Source organism: Bos taurus, chromosome 13 (assembly GCF_002263795.3).
Source record: "Bos taurus isolate L1 Dominette 01449 registration number 42190680 breed Hereford chromosome 13, ARS-UCD2.0, whole genome shotgun sequence".
In the NCBI taxonomy this organism is placed as follows: domain Eukaryota; kingdom Metazoa; phylum Chordata; class Mammalia; order Artiodactyla; family Bovidae; genus Bos; species Bos taurus.
Genome location: NC_037340.1, coordinates 74,648,954 through 74,667,695, shown reverse-complemented (window position 1 = coordinate 74,667,695; position 18,742 = coordinate 74,648,954). Strand labels below are relative to the sequence as shown.

The window sequence follows — 18,742 nt, the reverse complement described above, 5'->3', positions numbered from 1 at the left end:
TGTGTTTTTTTTTCCCAAACTCTTAATTGTGGCATATGGGATCTAGTTCCCTGATCAGGGATCGAACCCAGGCCCCCTGCATTGGGAGCACAGAGTCGTATCCCTGGACCACTAGGGAAGTTCCTGTGTTATCAATTCTTTTTAGATTCCTCATCTAAGGGTTGTTATACGATATTTCTCCTTCTCTGTCTGACTCACGTCACTCAATGTGACATTCTCTAGGTCCATTCATGTTGCTGCAAGCCTAGAATTTTAACCCTGATCTGCTAGACACAGGGTCTGGACACAATTACTGGGCTGTAGGCACCCACCTCTCACCTCCCACCTTGCCATGAACAGTTTATGGGCTCCCAGAGCAGCCAAGGATTGTCTTTACCTCTAGTTTCCTGCTAAAGAGGGTTCATAATAATGCCAACCTCACAGGTTGTTAGAAGATTAAACAAGTTAATCTAGATCCAGGGTGACTGAACATTCTAGTTTCCCTGGGACTGTGTGGGGCAGGGGGGTCCCAGGCAGGGAGACTTGGAGTTTCAAAATCTGGGAAAGTTCTGGAGAAATTAGGAGGAGTTGGTCATCATGTCTGGACTAGTGTTTTGTGCTTAAATACATGTTCAATGGATGTGAACCATCATTATTTCTCTTTCCCGCTTTCACACATTTGACAACAAAAAGGTTGCATGCCCTGAGCCTGTCCTGGGAGCTGGGGCCATCTGTAGGCAGTACACGTGCAGAGAACCTAGCTTCAGAGGCTCACCAGAAACCCACAGCCCTTGGGGAAATGCCAGCCTCCCTGAGGGTGATTCCAGCAGCTTGCGTGTGTCCTCCTGGGCTGGCAGTGTTTGCTTGAACCCCAGTTGGAGAGGTCTCTGGGCCCTGAAGATCCGCAGGTTAGTGACACAGAGACAGTTGCGGGTGGGGTGGCCGTGGGGGCTTCCCACAGTGAAGCCTGGCAAGGAGAGGTCTTGAGATGATGCTCGGTGGAAGGAAAGGGAAGTATGCGTCTTGGGCATTGCCTTTGAGGCTTGCCGCGGGGCCCAAGAGGTGGTTCCTATTATCACACACATTTTACTGGATGAGGACATTGAGGCTCAGGCACCCAAGGGAAGGGACTTGCCTAGGATCACACAGGAAGAGATGGGTGGGGGAAACTGAACCAAGGTCCCAGCAAAGCAGGGACTGCTGGCGTCGGGCGGGCTGACTTCTGCACTTCCCTCCCTCTTGCCCCGCTTGGGTCCCCCACTTGTCTTGACAAGGCCAGGCTTGTCACGGGGCTCCGTACAGCCCTCTCCACCCTCCCAGTTGCCAGCGACCCGCCCCATCCCCTCCCAATCTCCGAGGGAGGAGAGGAGAGTGGGAGAGAGGAGGGGGGCTCGGGGAGGCTCGGCTTTATAAAGGCGGCTGGACCAGCGCTGCCCGCCAGACCCCGCTGCCCGGATCCCTTGCGCTGCCCGCCGCCCCACGTGACCGCGCCGACCACCGGCTGCACCGCGAGTGAGTTGGGGGCGCGCCCCCATCTGCCCTCAGACCCTCGCCCAGCCCCCTGATTTACTGAACCCGGGCTGAGGAAGAGGGCCTCTGAAGGAGAGCGCTGAGATTGGGGTGGGGGGCATCAGGCAGAAGCCCAACGACAGGGATTTAGGACCTGGAGGAGCCGGGAGCCCCGGGAGCCGGAGGTCGGGTCGGCCGCTTGCTCCCTCGCCTCCTCCGACTCGCGGCCTAGGAGACCGCAAGCCACCCCCCAGGAATGCGCGTGCAGCCGTTCCCACGGTAACGTGCAAGCTGCCCCCGCCCTCCGCCGAGGAAAAGGGGAGGTTGCTGTGGGGGCTGGGGGGCTTGATCCCCGGGAGGTCCAGACTCGTCACGCGGCGGTTGCACGGGGGAACAGAGAAGGTGCTCTTGCTCTCCCCCGGTGCCCCAAATCCTCCGAGCGTAAGCGAGCACGTCGCCTAAGCCTCAGTTTCCGCATCTGTCAAATGGAGGCAATGTTACTGGTTGCAAGTTCCCCGAAGAGCGATCTCGAGCTTAACGAGCCGGGCCATCCCCCTCCTCTGGTTGGCCATCCGAGGAGTGGGTTTTAGCGGCCTGGATGACTCCTGCGATCCCCACCCCATCCCCAGGCCCGCTCGCCATGGCCCTCTTCGGGGCCCTGATCCTAGCGCTGCTGGCCGGCGCTCACGCCGAGCTCCCCGGCTGCAAGATCCGCATCACCTCCAAGGCGCTGGAGCTGGGTAAGGCGCGGGGGTGCGGTGGGGGGTGGGGGGAGTAAGGAGGGGAGGTGTGTGTGTGTTTGTGTGTGTGTGTGTGCAGGAACTAAGGACCTCACTACGGCTTCAGTGAAGCAGGAGGGGCTGCGCTTTCTGGAACAAGAGCTGGAGACCGTGACCATCCCGGACCTGCGGGGCAGTGAGGGCCACTTCTTCTACAACATCTCTGAGTAAGTGGGGGTCAAGGGGGCGGGGCCTGGGCAGGGGCGGAGGCTTAGGAAATACCTACGGAGTCTCGGGAGAAGGGAGGGCTGAGTGGATTGGGGGCGTGGCCCGATCGCCGAGGCTGGACTTAAGAAACAGGATGAGGCCGGAAAAGATAAAGGCCTGGCCCGCCTACCGAGGCGGGACCAAACCGATGGGCGTGGCCTAGGAGTAGGCGGGACCAAGAAAAGCGAAGCCGAACCTGTGGAATTGGGGCTGGTCCTAGAGGCGGAGTCAAGAAACTTGGCCAAGGATGAGAGTGGGGTGTAGGGTACCCGGGTGGAGCTAATACGAGAGGTCCGAAGGACAGGAGATAAAGACCCATGGTCTTTAGCCACCCAGGTCCAGGTTGGGCACGTGACGGGCAATGGGAGAATTCGTTCCACTCACCCCAGCTTCCCCAGACCTGGAACGGAAGAGGAGCAAATGAATTTACTACGGTTGGGTGGGATGCCCTTTTCTTGGTCATGAATCTGACCCTGAGGCCTCCCACACAGGGTGAAGGTCACAGAACTGCAGCTGACATTCTCTGAGCTCCATTTCCAGCCAGACCAGGAGCTGGTGCTACAAATCAACAATGCCTCCTGGGGGCTGCGCTTCCGGAGACAGCTCCTCTACTGGTTCTTGTGAGGACCTGGCGCAAGACTCTCCACTCCACACCTGGGAGTGGAGAGTGGATTGGGAAGCCTGGGGAACTGTGGACCTGTGGGCAATCCCTTAGCTTTTCTGAGCCTCAGTTTCTCCATCTGTACAAAAGGGGCAATCATACCCATTTCACAGTCAGGTGAACTGTGCAGAAGCACATAAGCCTTATTAAGAGGGCTCCCACCATGACCAATATGGCTTGGGGAGGAGGACAGTAAAGACTTGGTTAAGCTCCAAGCTGGAGTGACCATTAACACTCCCACCCCTGCCACAGCTATGATGGGGGCTATATCAACGCCTCTGCCGAGGGTGTATCCATCCACACTGCTCTGCAACTCTCCCGGGATACCATTGGCCGGATCAAAGTGTCCAACGTCTCCTGCCAGGCCTCTGTATCCAGAATGCATGCAGCCTTTGGGGGAACCTTAAAGTAAGCTCTGTCCCCAATCCTACTGTCCCCCCTTTCAGCCGCACAGCCCATTTGCCTAGGGCAATGCACAATGCACGGCTTGGGAATCAGATCAACTGGGTCCAGGTCGCAGCCCCACCACTTCCTGGCTATGAACTTGAGCAAGTTGCTGAAGCTCTCTAAGATGGGGATGGTAATAGGACCTACTCTATGAGATGTGAGGACTGTTCATCTTAATTTATGTAAAAATATTTATAACAGTACCTCACATATAATGTGGGCTCACCACTTAGGTAAGAACCACTGTGAGGACCTAGTGTATACAGTGGGCATGTACTGGGTTTTCAATAATCGGTAGCTCTTACCATTAATAACAAAAATAATAACATAGTTCCAGGGTTGGGGCTGAGAAGGGGAATTTGTGCTGGTTCTGAAAGAAGGTGGAGGAGAGAAAATGGTGGATTTATTATCTGGTGTTGATACACAGTTTTTTTATTCATTCAACAAATGAAGTGTAGGCCAGGCCCTGAGGATTCAGAAAGGACACTAGAGCCTGGCTGGAGGGATGAAACATTTGTCATTGCGGCCTTGAGAGAGGGACCAAGAAAGTACTCTGGGAGGAGGAGGAGGAGTTCAGAGAATAATCTAGGAGGACTGCCTGGAAGAGGAAGCATCTGTGCCCAGATGGGAAAATACAGGGTGGGAGCACTGAGGATGTAAGGGAAGACAGGAGTAAGGATATGGAGCTGAGGATGCTCAGAGGTTTGAGGAACTCTGGGTCCATTCATTTGATTGGTGGGGGACGAGGTGAGAGAAGAGGTCTTGAGAACCAGTCTGGAGAAGGAATTTGAGCCCACATCTTTAATGGAAACTCCACTAAAGACATGGTAAATTAAGCTGAAGTAGAGGTATTCTGCCCACCCACCCCCATCTCTAATCACTGTGATTTCTCCTAGAACTGGGTTGGGGTGAGGGCAGGGTCTGGACTCACCTGGCCTCTCCTCTCCTCACAGGAAGGTGTATGAATTCCTCTCCACGTTCATCACCTCAGGGATGCGCTTCCTCCTCAACCAGCAGGTGTGGGCAATGGCAGGTGGGGGGGGGCATGTTGGAGGACAATGGCGGGGTGGGGGTCGTATGCCCTCTCTTGCCAAGACCTTGACTCAGGCTGCCACCTCCCAGATCTGCCCCGTGCTCTACCACGCAGGGACTGTGCTTCTCAACTCGCTGCTGGACACCGTGCCTGGTGAGTTGTGTAGACGGGGTGGGGAGCTCTGGGCCCCACCCTGGCGCGGAGGTGGGGAGGAGGCTGGGTGGGCAGCTGTCAGGTAGCACTTGATGGAACAGCCCTGGGTTCAAAGGTGGCCCCCTGCCACTGACTCCCTGTGGTCAGTACTCACTCTCTCCCTCCTTGTTGGCTGACAGCGCTTCCTCAGGGCTCGCTGTGAGGGTTGACTGAAGGCATGGTTGTCGTGATCCTTAATACGTGTCTGCTGTGGGGGCCTCATTTGTATTCAACTCCTGGCACTTAACAGGAGCTCAGTAAACATGATTTCCCTTTCCCTAAGCGATGAGATCATCATGTCACATGCATGGGGCACAGGATGGGAAGGAGAGGGCAGGGGAAACCAAGCCACTGAGAGAAGGGAATCCCTTGCCATCTTAGAGTATTTCTTAAATTTCTTTTTATTTATTTATTTGGCTGTGCCAGGTCTTAATTGTGACACGCAGGATCTTTAGTTGCAGCATGCAAACTCTTAATTGCGGCATGTGGGATCTAATTCCCTGACCAGGGATCAAACCCGGGCTCCTGCATTGGGAGCATGGAGTCTTAGCCACTGGACCACCAGGGAAGTCTCTCCCTCGCAATATTATTTAGTGACTTGATGAAACCTATGTAGTAGTAGTAGCAGCAAACAACAACAATAATAATAATCGGGGTGGGGGGGGCGGTCCCTGGTGGCTCAGTGGTTAGAACCCAGTGCTTTCACTGCCATGGCCCCAGGTTCAATTCCTCGTTGGGGAACTAAAATGCAGCAAGCTGAGCACTGCGACCAAAAACAAACCGAGAGAACAACAAAAGCCACAATAATAATAGCTAACACTGTTGACCACTGCACACCGGGCACTAAATACTTTCCACTTGTAGTAAAACTGATTTGAGCTTCATAAGCACCCTATGAGGGAAGTGTTCTAATCCCCCTTCTGTGAGTAAGCAGCTGAGGCCCAGAGAGCCTAAGCAGCCAGCCCAGCACCACACGGCTTTGCATGACTCCAGCCCCTCCCGACAGTGCGCAGTGCTGTGGATGAGCTCGTTGGCATCGACTACTCCCTCCTGAAGGATCCCGTGGCCTCCACCAGCAACCTGGACATGGAATTCCGGGTGAGCTGCCCAGCTGGTGTGTGCAACCGGACCCCCTCCTTCTCTCCTAAAGCACACTCTTATGTGGCCACTCCACTGGTGGGGATGCTGTGGCCTCAGGCTCAACTCCTGGGTCTGACACTTGAGCCTTGTTAATCTTGTCTGGTCCCACCTTTCCAACTTCATCCTTTGCAGCTGTGTGCGTGTATGTGGTAAGTCGCTTCAGTTGTGTCCAACTCTTTGCGACCCTGTGGACTGTAGCCCTCAAGGCTTCTCTGTCCGTGGAGTTCTCCAGGCAAGAATACTGGAGTGGGTTGCCATGCCCTCCTCCAGGGGATCTTCCTGACCCAGGGATCGAACCCACGTCTCTTACATCTTTTGCATTGCAGGCGAGTTCTTTACCACGAGTGCCACCTGGGAAACTCCTACTCGTTGCCAAAGATGCCCTTCGCTTCCTATCTCAGGGCCTTTGTTCATGTACTGTCTTCCCCCATTTCTCCCAGAAGGAACTGAACATTTAGCTTTAATGCACGCAATCTCATTCCCTCCTCTCACAACCCTGTAAATCAGGTCCTGATGTTATATTCATTTTAGGGATGTGCAGACTTGCTCAGGGAGGCCATGTCCCTTGTCCAAGGCCCCTCAGCTAGTCTGTAGCCATGGCCATTGCTTTTCCTAATGGAGTGTTGCAGAGTTTCAGAGCAGAGTCCAGTTAGAATGCCAGAAGATCAGCTCCCGGCTCTGCCACTTACTAGCTGTGTGATATTAAGCCAGTGGCTTAACGTTTCTGTACCTGTTTCCTCAAATGTAAATAGAAATAATACAGTAAGAAAAGATAATCTCATGGGATGTTATGTGGATTAAAGGAGTTGGTCTAGGTAAACGGCACAGAAGTACTCTGTACATGGAGGCAGTAGTTGCCATCATTATTACTGTCTAGTTTTCAAGGCCCATTCAAGGGCCACCTCCCCCTTGAGCCCTTTCTTGTGTCCCTCCTTCAGTCGGATGGGACTGCGGACTCGGAGCACTCCAGCTACCCTCCTTTCCATGCTTTTTAAGGAAAGTACCTGTTGAGTCCCCCCAAGGTCAACAACGAGGTCCAATCCTCCACCATGTTGTCTGGGGACAGTGAATTATATGCCTCGAGACATCTGGGTGCCGGACCAGTCTGCCTGGCCCTGACCCTGATCCTCCAAAACCAGGGGGCCTTCTATCCCCTGACTGAGGCCAACTGGAGTCTGTCCAACCGGGCGGTGGAGCCCCAGCTGCAGGAGGAAGAGCGGATGGTGTACGTGGCCTTCTCTGAGTTCTTCTTTGACTCTGCCATGGAGAGCTACTTCCGGGCAGGAGCCCTGAAGCTCTCGCTGGTGGGGGACAAGGTAAGCCGGGATCTGTTTGTGAGGTGGGGGCCTGTGATGGGCCTTCTGCCTTACCCCCAATTCCCCTGTGCAGGTGCCTCATGACCTGGATATGGTGTTGAGGGCCTCCTACTTTGGGAGCATCGTCCTCATGGTGAGTGTGGGTGGGAGGTGGGAGCCTGGTCAGGTGGGTGGGCACACCAAGTGTACACCCACGAGGCGACTGGTGAGGTGAGCAGGGCCCCCAGCAGCAGCCACAGAGTAGACAGAAGGCCTGGCCTCCTGCCAGTGGCCACAGCCCCTGACTTGGCCAGAGTCTATGAAGGTTCCCAGGTCTGCAAGGAAGACTTTGCTACTCTTGCTTCATCTCTTTCACGAAAACCAGGATGAAGAACCTGGGCTGAGAACCCAAGGCAGGCCAGTGTAGGGACTTTAATAGCAACTGAAATATCAATCTGGGCCTCCCTGCTGGCTCAGATGGTAAAGAATCTGCCTGCAATGTAGGAGATCCGGGTATTATCCTTTTTGCTTCTTTTCCCTTGTTTAATGGAGAGTTAAAATTTTTAAAGAAATACTTCAGTTTGGTTCAGTTCCTCAGTCGTGTCCGAACTCTTTGCGACCCCATGGACTGCAGCACACCAGGCCTCCCTGTCCATCACCAACTCCCGGAGTTTACCCAAACCCATGTCCATTACTTTCAGATCAGATCAGATCAGTCGCTCAGTCGTGTCCGACTTTGCGACCCCATGAATCGCAGCATGCCAGGCCTCCCTGTTCTATCACTAACTCCTGGAGTTCACTCAGACTCACGTCCATCGAGTCAGTGATGCCATCCAGCCATCTCATCCTCTGTCGTCCCCTTCTCCTCTTGCCTCCAATCCCTCCCAGCATTAGAGTCTTTGGACTTGTCCTTGGTTCTAGCTTATAAAATGATGGAGCTGGGATTTGAACCTGGGTATGAATCTCGGTGATTCAAGGTTACCCTACTTCTCTATACTATGTAGCCTCCCAGAGTTGAATGAGGGTTGAATGCGTTAATACTTATAATTACAACACCAGCTGCTACGAACACTATCCTTGTCGTCATCAGTGGCATCATCGTCGTGGCCGAGCATGGACTCTGTTGCCATGATTGCCTGGGTCTCAGTCCCAGTTCTTCAACTGAGCAACACAACTTGGACAGGTTACTTAACCTCCCTCTGCTTCAATTTTCCCATCTCAAAAGTGGGTGTAAGTTAATACCTGCTTCACAGTTACTGTGAGGTTTAAATGAGCGAACATGTGTGAAGTGTTTGGTGAAAAGCAAGCAGGTGGTCACTACACTGCCTGTAGAATAGCTCAGCAGGTTCAAGAAGAAAGGTATGGCAGGGGGCTGAGTTTTGTTATTTATTAATTTTTTTGTCAAGTCATGTGGCTTGTGGGATCTTAGTTCCCTGACCTGGATTGTACCCAGGCCCACGGCAGTGAAAGTACGGAGTCCTAACCACTGCTTGTGGCAGTGGTTTAGTCGCTAAGTTGTGTCCGACTCTTTGTGATCCCATAGACTGCAGCCCGCCAGGCTCCTCTGTCCATGGGATTCTCCAGACAAGAATACTGGAGTGGGTGGCCGTTTCCTTCCCCAGGGGATCTTCCGGACCCTCCTACTTGGAGGCAGATCCTAACCACTGGACCACCAGGGAATTCCCTGGGGTGTTTAAGTGCAAAGAGACTGTTCTGGAGGAGTCTGGATTGGAGCTGGGTCTTGAATATCGAGAACATGGGAAAACAGAGAGAGAAGGAAGGAGGCATTCTTGGAATGAGACATTCCCTGTCTGAGCAAAGGCAGAGGCTGGACACAGTCCTGGAGGGTTCTGGAAGCCATCGCTGTCTTCCTATTTGTGTTTGTGCGCCCCCAGAGGGTAAAACTACCCACTCCTCCCCAGGGACTCCTCGGGGAGGACTTGACCGGCCCTCCCTGCTGTGTCCCCAGAGCCCGGCAGTGATTGACTCTCCGCTGAAGCTGGAGCTGCGGGTCATGGAGCCTCCGCGTTGCACCATCAAGCCCTCGGGCACCACTGTCTCTGTCACCGCCAGTGTCACCATCGCCCTGGTGCCACCCAACCAGCCCGAGGTCCAGCTGTCCAGCATGATCATGGTCCGGACACCAGAGCAGGGGATGCAGAGGGTCAAGGAGGGGGGCCACCACCCACTTTGGGGCAGTAACACCACCCTCCCTGCTTTCCCACCCAGGATGCCCGACTCAGCGCCAAGATGGCCCTCCGGGGGAAGGCGCTGCGCACCCAGCTGGACCTGCGCAGGTGGGCAGGTGTCTGAGGGTCTTGGATGAGCCCGTAACCTCTCTGAGTGTCAGTGCCTTCAGGATAATCATACCTGCCCAGCGATACTGGGGAGCTAAAATTCAGTCATAGCTATCAGCCACCTGAAAGCCAGGGTCTTGTTAATGCATCAAGCGTTTCATTACAGTGTAATTTCTCTGCATCCTCAACTGCCCAGAAGCAGGCAGAGCAGGTATGATGAGAAATGATCCAGCTGGCCCAGGAAGGTTAAATGACACACCCACTGTCACACAGCAAAGTGCGTAAGAACACAGGTTTTGGCACAACTTAGTTTTGCGATCTTGAAACAAGTTCTTTTATCTTTCTGAGCTTCATTTTCTTCATGTATTAAATATAGAAAATAGTAGCATCTGCTGTCTAAGGCTGTACTGTTCAGTGTAGCAGGCGCCAGCCCACTGGTGGCTGTATTCATTTAATTATAATGAAACAATTCCTCACTTGCTCATTTCTATAACCACGGCAGCTAGTGGCTACTGTGTGGCTGGTGTAGAACACTGTCCAAGAGCCTAGATTCTAGAGGCAGGTTCTGGAATTTGCCAGCTGTGTGACCTTATGCAAATCACTGTCTCTCTGGGCCTCCTATGCTGCCTCTATAAATGCAAATTTTAATAGTGCCTATTCCTTAGGGTTGTTATGAGGATTAAATCATGTGGCATTTAAAAATATTTCAGTATTTAGCTTTTTAACATGCCTGGTATCTGGCAGGAAGCAAGCATGGACAGTTTTGCTAAATAAAGGTAAATAACACACGGAAGTGAAAGTGAAGCCGCTCAGTTGTGTCCGACTCCTTGCGACCCCGTGGACTGTAGCCCACCAGGCTCCTCAGTCCATGGGATTCTCCAGGCATGAATACTGGAGTGGGTTTTGCCATTGCCTTCTCCAGGGGATCTTCCCGACCCAGGGATTGAACCCGGGTCTCCTGCATTGTAGGCAGACTCTTTACCGTCTGAGCTACCAGGGAAGCCCCAACACACGGAAAGCCATCAGCAAAAGTCTGGCTATAGGAGGTGCTCTACAAATAAAAAGCAGCAGATTTGAGATTCAAAACAAAACAACAAAAAACAAAAGGTAGTAGACTTGGAGAAAGGAGACTGAAGAGGGAGAAACAACTCACCCAAGGATGCACATCTGGAAAGTGCTAGAACCCCCTGGCAAGGTGTGTGGGTGGAACATCCAAGACGGAAACTCAAGGGCTTGGGGTAGGTAGGCCTGGGTGGCCTGGGGAAGGGCCCCTGCCCATGGGACCCTTCTTTCTCTCCCATAGGTTCCGAATCTACTCAAACCAATCTGCACTGGAGTCACTGGCAGTGAGTTGGGAAGAGGGGGTACAGGCACAAGGTTGGGGTCTGGGGAGGGCAGTGAAGGCCAGACCCATCCCCTCACTGCCCTGACTTCTTGTCTCCCCGCTCCCAGCTGATACCATTGCAGACCCCTCTGAAGACCCTGCTGCAGATTGCAGTGATGCCCATGCTCAATGGTAGGGTTGGGGTCGGGGTGTGAGGAGCGTTGGGGAGAGGTCAGGGGAAGAGCTGGGTGGATTCAGACTGAGCTGACTATTCCTGCCCACAGAGCGGACCTGGCGTGGGGTGCAGATCCCACTCCCCGAGGGAATCGACTTTGTGCGTGAAGTGGTGACAAACCACGCGGTGAGTAGGGGGCACCGTGGGGAAGGAGGGCAGAGCCTTCCCCTCCCTCTACAGCTCTCCTCTGCCCTCCATGACCTGATCGCCGTTTCTCCCTTATCAACATCTTTTTTTAACTAATTTTTTTTTCAACGGCCTCTTCTCATCTCAACCTTACATCAGATTCCTCCAGCCCTTTGCACAGGCTGCATCCTCACCTTGGGACACTCTTCCCTGATTCCATCCCCAATGCCGACTAATCTATCAGGTCTTAACTAAAAGCTTGCCTCCTCCAGGAAGCCCTCCTGGATCTCCTGCAGCCTCTATTTCAGCACCCATCACAGGGAGTTATAAGTACCACTCTGGTGCTCTGCCTCTCCCACTAGATTGAGGCCAGTGATTCTTGTCTGTGTCTCTAGACACTATTCTTAGTAATGGAATAAAGAGACCCCTTTCTCTGCTCCCTCCTGCACAGGGCTTCCTCACCATCGGGGCTGACCTCCACTTTGCCAAAGGGCTGAGAGAGGTGATTGAGAAGAACCGGCCCGCTGACACCAGGGACCCCCGAACATCCAGCGCCCCGCCACCCTCCACGGCAGCTGTCTGAGCCCTCAGCCCCTACCCTGGCAGCTGCATTCAGGACTCCACCGCCTCTCATCCCCTCCCTCACCCCATCACAGCCTCTAGTGTCCTCTATAACCCCCAGTGCCACAGAGAAGACGGGGTTTTAAGCTGTACCCAATTTAATTCCATAATCACAGTCAATCCATCAATTACAGTCCGTCCACTCTCCCCGTGGGGTGTTCTGAGCTTTGTTTTGATTGTGGGATGCTATCAGTGCAATGAGGGCAATTCTTTCAGCAGGGAGGGGGTTAGGCCCCACCCCGGTGAGTTATAAAGTGCAAACTCCCCCCAAGTGAGGCGCTGGGACCAGGTCTGGGATGCACAGGGCAGTGGAGGGGGGTGGGAGCCGTTCTGGAAGCAGGGATCTGCCCTACAGGGGTATTCTGCATAAAGGGGGCCCTCTCTTCTGGCAGGAGAGGCTGGGAAGGACTAGATCAGGCAGTGGGGGCTGGTCCTGTGGTTCTCAGTATGGCTGCCTATTCAGGAAGCGGGAGAACATGGTGAGGGCAGCCTGGGGCTTGTCGGTGGGGACCATGTGTCCGGCGCCCTGAAGGGCAAAGCTTTGTGAGATTTCCCTCCCTGGACGACCCCTGCCCCTGGGTGCTTCCTTCATCCTACGGGAACCCTCTAGCCCATGACCTTCCTCCTCTGGTCCCTCCCTTTATCCCATCCCTGGCCAGAACTTGCCCTTCCAGGGGCCACGTGGTAACCCAGCATAAAAGGTTGGAAGAAAAGGACAGGCAGGTCCTGCTGCACCCTCTCCCTCCTCCCCAGTCCTCATCAAGGTCCTACCTTGATGGTAAGGAATGCGATGTGGGAGAACTCCTTCACGAAGCCAGCGATCTGCTCCCCGCTCTCCCCGTAGTCCACCAACCAGGGCCGGCGCTGGACTTCCATCTGCCCCGCCAGGAAAGACTTAGCAGCCTGCAGCTGCCCCCTCGCCTCTGCTCGCAACCACCGGCCAGGCCTCAGGGGCCGGGAACGCCTCCAGGTTTGCTCTCTCTGTCTGCCCCAGCCAGTCTGCCCTCCCCCCGCACCTACTTGACCCTGGGGCTGGGACCCCTGCCTCACCTTCTGGTTGAGGGAATCCACAAACCACTCGTCTCCCATGAAATTGCAGGCCATGTCCACATCGCCGTTGTACAGCAGAATCCGGTATTTCTGAAGCAGCACAAGGGGGAAAATGAGGGTTTGGAATAAGCCCAGACCCCAGCCCTCCCCCGGTTCAAGCCCTACCCACCAGGAAATTCAAGGAATCCAGCTAAATTGCATAAATCAGGAAACCCTTGTTTTCTGACCACTTCCTTCAAGGCGAGAGCCCTACTGAATGCTTTACCTATGCAGCATTTTACTATGATACCATTAGTAACCCCATTTTACAGATGGAAAAATCAAGCCTCAGATATGTGAGAAACTTGCCCAGGGTAACCTGGCTAGTGACCCCAGAGCCCATACGCTACCCACTGTGCTCTGCAGAACTTGGTCCTGCCCTGGCTCAGCCAGTATCTCCTAGGTAACCTACCGTATCTTCTAGGTGACCTTGGACAAGGTCCTCTCCCACCCTGGACCTCTGTTTGCCCCTTGTAACATGATCTGACTAGCTCTTCTCACCTTAAAGGCTCCTGGACTGATGGAGACCCCTCAGACTCTTCCCACAGAGCAGCATCAGGTGGGGACAGAGCCAGGTTCAAATCCTGACCCTGCTGACCACAGGCTCTTGGCAAGGGACTTCACTTTTTTGGGGAGTTTCAGCTTCCCCTGCCCCAACTGGCACCCTAAAGCAGCCCCCACCTTGCCACGCTGCTCCAGGGTCCTGAGGCTGCTGATGGACCCAGCTGTGGCTGCTGCCCACTCACCTGTGCAGAGAGCAGCTTCAGGTACTGGGAACACATGCTTTGGTAGAGACGGCGGTACTGGATATTCACCAGGAAGCTGCAGGACCACGTGGGCAGTAAGAAAAAGAGACCACAGATCAGACCTCATCCCCTACCTGCTCCTATTCCCAAGCTCCAGCCCAAGAGAGACAGACAGCTGGGATCCAGCCCCTCCTTGGGCATGTAACCTCTCTGGGACTCACCTAGATGAGGGGAGGTGGGGCTGGAATCCAGCAGACCCCAAATCACCCCCATTTAGAAATGTGCAGGGATGCTTTTTTACTGTGGCTGGGATGCCACTGGCGTTAAGGCGTAAGGACTCGTGCTGACCAATCAGAATGGACCTGACTGGCCCCTGCTGTGGTCACCTTCTTACGTGTAGGTGTCACAGGAGACAGCTGCAGGCAGCTGGGCTGGTACTAAAGTCAGGGAGGGGCAGGGGATGGGAGTGTCTACTAAATACCAGTGTAAGCAACTGACATTTTAACCACCAGTGTGGCCATTTAAGAGTTAAGTGGCTGAATATCCGTCCATCTGGGGGTCAGGGACCTTGAAATCCTATTGGAACAATTCACGATCACAACCCAGATGTGCATGGTGTCCTCAATGAGAAACCCTAGGCACAGGATGCCTGGGGACCTTTCTGAGGCCCACAAGCCCCAACAGTCCGCCACCCCTCGGGCCACGAGCACCCACAGAAACCCACTTGCACAGGTCCCAGCGGGGCAGCTGCTCGGGAATGTGGAGCGCCTTCCGCACGTGAGGGTCGTTGAGGTAGTTGGAGGCGGCCGTGGTGTTGGTGCAGGGGGGGTCCAGGTGCACCTTCTCCCCAGAACGCAGCAGCGTCTGGGAGGGGGGCACAGAGGGTCAGGATCTTGGCTTCCCTGCCCCGCTGTCCCTCCCCGTCCCTGCTGGGAGGAAGCCTGGGCCCTTGCACACCTGATGCCACACCCGCTTGAGTGGCAGCGGGTGAAGATGTTGCCCAGATCCTGGACCACGACAGTGTCCTTCTCATGCCTGCAAGTGCAATGGGGGGAAATGGGTGCCTGGGCCCCCAGATAGGGCTGGGGTTGGCAAACAGGATGCCTGGCAGGGCCTACCTTACGTGGCTGGGCACCCCCCCAGCACATGGAGCATAGAGGTTGTAGATGTTGAGGCCGGAGCTGGCCACGATGTGGGACACTTCCTGAAGCTGCAATGACACCCCCCAAGCTGCCATGCTTTACAGAATCCTGGCCTCCCACCACCTCCCCACCAGCGCCCCAAGACTTTTTTTTTCTTTCTTTGGGCCTGTTATGTGACACGTGGGATCTTAGTTCCCCGACGAGACCAGGGATCAAACCCGCACGCCCTGTCTTGGGAGTAAGGAGTCTTAACCATTGGACCACCAGGGAAGTCCCACATCCCAAGATTTATTGCTCTTCTACTTGGCCTGGTCATTATCCTTCCCCCCCTCCCCCAGGGAAACTGAGCCTCAGTGGAAGGAATCTGCTAGTCCTGGGTCCAAATCCTTGTGCCTCTCCTTCCTAGCACTGTGACTTCCACATGCTTGGCCTCAGTTTCCTTATCTGGAAAATGTGGATAATACGATCTCCCTCGAAAGGGACTTCTGGAGGAGGAACAATCTGCATGGCCATCACTGAGCACAGCCATGGCACATCAGACGCTGGATGAGGGAAACGCCCTTTCCCCTCACAGGGAGACCACAGGCAGTGGTGTGGGACCGCACCCACACTCCAAAGCATCTGCCTTCAGGCGGGAGAAACAGGCTAATCCCTTAGTCAGGAAGATCTCCTGGAGAAGGAAACGGCACAGCCCCCCCCCCCTCCCCCCGTATTCTTGCCTGGAGAATCCCATGGACAGAGGAGGCTGGTGGGCTACAGTCCATGGGGTCACAGAGTCGGACACAACCGACTAACCAACACCAAGCAGGCTATAAAATGAAGGGGGTGGGGGATGGGCAGGATGGGGGCTGTCGGGGGTGGCGCAGGGCGGGGGCAGAACCGCACATTGGCCACGCATTCTGGCTCTTTGTTGTCGTGGAAGTTACATTTGTTTTGAGAGCAACAGTGCGTCTGCAGGGAAGACCAGAGCCTGTAAGAGATGAATGATAATTGCTTAGGCCCATGGTGGGCCAGAGAAGGCAAGTATCCCGCCTTCTCAACTTCCCCGTCAGGGCTTGGACCCAAAGGACCTGTTTCCTGGGGACAAAGATATTTATCAGAGAGCGTGGTATGTAGCTCCCAAACCTGGCTGCCCTGGGGCCATCCTGCCAGCCGTCCTTCATTTCTTTATGTTCTGATCTTTACATGAAAGATCCTTTCATCTTTCCACACCAAAATCCTTCTAGCAACCCCATCTCACCCACCTCCCCCGCCCCCCAACTTCTGCTCATAAACCAGGGCAGGACCCGAGATAGCATGCGCCTGGAGGACAGACCTGAGACCCCCATGACCCGCCACACCCAGGGATTGCCCAGTGGTCCTCTCCCATACCTGTTCCCCAGAAGGCCATGGTAGTAGGCGAAATAGACCAGGGAGTTGTCATTCTGCTCATAGGAAGAGAGTCCATTGCCCACCGCCAGCCCCTGTGAAACACCCAGGGCCTTCAGCTCATCTGGACGTGGGCCAGAAGAGCCTCCTTTGACCTCCACCCAAACCTTCAGCAGTCTGGAAGCTGAAACCCAGGGTGGTTTGAGGGAGTGGTTGGGCGGGGGAGGCCACTCAGTGTAAAGAATGGAGCTGGCAGCTTGATGAGTGAGCTTCCGGTCAGGGGAGGCACGTAGCCCAGAGGGGCCAGCGAGTGCAAGGGGTGTCATGAAGGAAGAGTTGGACGGAGGAGCTGACCTTCTGCTCGTAGAGCAGGGGAGGCAGGACCTGGGATATCACATGCCTGGAGGAGACCTGCCGCAGGGGAATGCCCAAGAAGTGGGTGGAGAGCGGACCTATTTGACCTTGCTAATCACAAGTCTAGGCCTCCCTCCTCTCCTGCAGCCTCCCTGCACCTGAAGATTCATGCTGGGGTCCTGCATGACCAGCACTGCCAGAGTTGGGATGTAGATGCCGGCATAGCTCTCGCCCGTCAGGAAAAGCTCATTGCCCTTGTATTCTGGGAACAGGCAGAAGAAATCTTTAAGGGCTTCAAAATTGCTCTGGGCGACCTGGAGATGGCAGGATAGAGGGAATCAGAAAGTGGTGGTGCTTGAGCTACAATCTCAGAGATAATGACACCCACCCACCCTGTTTGTGCAAGAGCCTGTGACTTGTCCGAGACCACACCCCAGAGCTGGTGACAGAGCCACAAATGGACTCCAAGACCATGCTCTTTTTCTCCTTGCATCATGCCAACCAGGGAGACTGAGACACGTGGGTGGACACTGGACTCACCTCCGTGTCATTGGTGGCATAAGACTTGTCATCGGAGTAAGAGAAGCCCACTCCAGCTGGGGACTCGAGGTATAACACGTTGGCAATCTAGAGGGGAAGTGGAAATGGGTTGAAGGGGCTGTTCCCTTCCCCATCCAACTGCTGAGACACCCACCCAGGACCCAAAGGGGCGGCGATACCAGGTTCCAGGAGTAGGGGTTGTACTCCAGTGTGACACCATCTGGCTGGATCTGTGGAGGAAAGAGATGGCTAAATTCCCAGAGTCAGCTGGGTGGTGGGTGGAGTGGGGGAAGGTCATCCTGCTGGGTATTGCACAACCAGGCAAAACCCCCTGAGGTATGAAACTGTCAAGTCAGGGGTATGGATGAAGAAACCGAGGCTCAGGAAAGGGACACATTTTTTGGAAGACCACAAAGTCCTTTTCGCCCTCTTCCCGGGCCTTTTCCTTTGGGAACTGTCCCCTCCCTGCCCCTGACCAGGGGGTGACCCCGCTGCTCTCCACTCACCAGGAAGGGGCCGTGCTCTGTCAGGAGGCCGTCAAGGGAGCTACAGCCTGGCCCTCCATTGAGCCACAGAACCACAGGACTGCTCTTCGGATCCTTCTGGGACTCCACAAACCTGGGGGCCAGTCAGGCTAGGGTGGGTGCTGGTGCGGGGGACTGGGTGCAGCTCAGTCTTCCAGCCTTCCCTACTCCTGGATTTCCTCAGGGATTTTTTTTTTCTTCTTCTTCTTCTTAATCTCAGTTTGACGGCAGAGCATGCGAGTTCTTAGTCCCCCAACCAGGGATGGAAACCCAGTCCCCTGCAGCTGGAAGCACTGGAGCCTTAACCAGAGAACCCCCAGGTAAGTCCGATCCCTCAGGGGTCTTAAAGACACCCCCCCCACACACACCATCATCTCCCCTCACGGTGGGCATTGCAGTGCCCCCCTCCCAACCCCGTCCGGGAAGAAAAGGCTGCAGACCAGTAGTGGAGGCGCTTGGAGCCGGAGCCTTTGAGGTAGCCGGAGTACTGGCGGAAAGAAGGCTGCTTGGCCAGCCCGGGCAGGAAGCGGATCTCGTCCTGGTCGTGGGCCCCTTCGCCCCCGGGCGCGCAGGCGAGCAGCAGCAGCTGCAGCAGGAGGAGAACCGGCGGCCACAGCGCGGCTCGGAACATCTGCGGCAGGAAGCGGGTGCCGGCTGTTGCCTCGCCCGCTCGGTGCTCGGCCGCCCCTGGCGGGGAGCTGGCGGCGCACCCTCCAGGGAAGCCCCTGCCTTGCCCCAGCTCCCACCCGCCGTGCCTCCTCCGTCGCGCCCCGCCCGGGTGGCTCCCGGATCGCCTCCAGCCTCCGGGATCGCTTCCAGCCTCCGGGATCCCTTCCAGCCCCGGGATCCCTCTCACCTCCGCTCCCTCGCGTCCTCGCTCTCCTGGAGATGCCCGCCCGGCGACGGGAAGTCATGTGTACTCCGAGTCACGTGTGCCCCGGCGTCACGTGACGGGCCGCCTCCTGCCCCTTTCTGGCCTCTATGGACCCAGGGGTACAGGACGGGGGCGGCGGAGGTTCCACCTCGGCGAAGGTCAGCGGGTTCGGCAGGTCGCATCCCGGGCGCCGGCGGTCAGATGACCCAAGCGTGGAAGGCCGGGACCCTCGCTCCCGGGACTCGCTTCGAGGCGGGATG

At 55.4% G+C, this 18,742-nt stretch overlaps 2 protein-coding genes across 5 annotated transcripts; one reads left to right on the top strand and one right to left on the bottom strand.

Moving 5' to 3' along the window:
• The first annotated feature begins 797 nt into the window (after positions 1-797).
• On the top strand, positions 798-11,994 carry PLTP (phospholipid transfer protein). Of its 4 annotated transcripts, none has more exons than XM_025000372.1 (16): positions 798-887; positions 2,118-2,228; positions 2,335-2,434; positions 2,966-3,094; positions 3,388-3,543; positions 4,536-4,599; positions 4,705-4,768; positions 5,814-5,905; positions 7,087-7,263; positions 7,337-7,396; positions 9,212-9,376; positions 9,472-9,539; positions 10,843-10,885; positions 10,992-11,055; positions 11,148-11,224; positions 11,676-11,992. In XM_025000372.1, exons 2-16 carry the CDS (start codon positions 2,129-2,131, stop codon positions 11,805-11,807), a joined length of 1,491 nt encoding a protein of 496 aa, XP_024856140.1. In that variant the 5' UTR covers positions 798-887; positions 2,118-2,128; the 3' UTR covers positions 11,808-11,992.
• On the bottom strand, positions 11,926-18,496 carry CTSA (cathepsin A). The gene is given in 16 exon segments (NM_001035326.1): positions 11,926-12,371; positions 12,617-12,721; positions 12,896-12,985; positions 13,681-13,756; positions 14,405-14,544; positions 14,638-14,663; positions 14,666-14,715; positions 14,799-14,890; positions 15,708-15,792; positions 16,194-16,285; positions 16,703-16,858; positions 17,085-17,171; positions 17,264-17,314; positions 17,591-17,702; positions 18,049-18,239; positions 18,465-18,496. Coding segments are annotated over 15 exon segments (1,437 nt in total). The 5' UTR covers positions 18,465-18,496; the 3' UTR covers positions 11,926-12,287.
• Between the last annotated feature and the right edge of the window lie 246 nt (positions 18,497-18,742).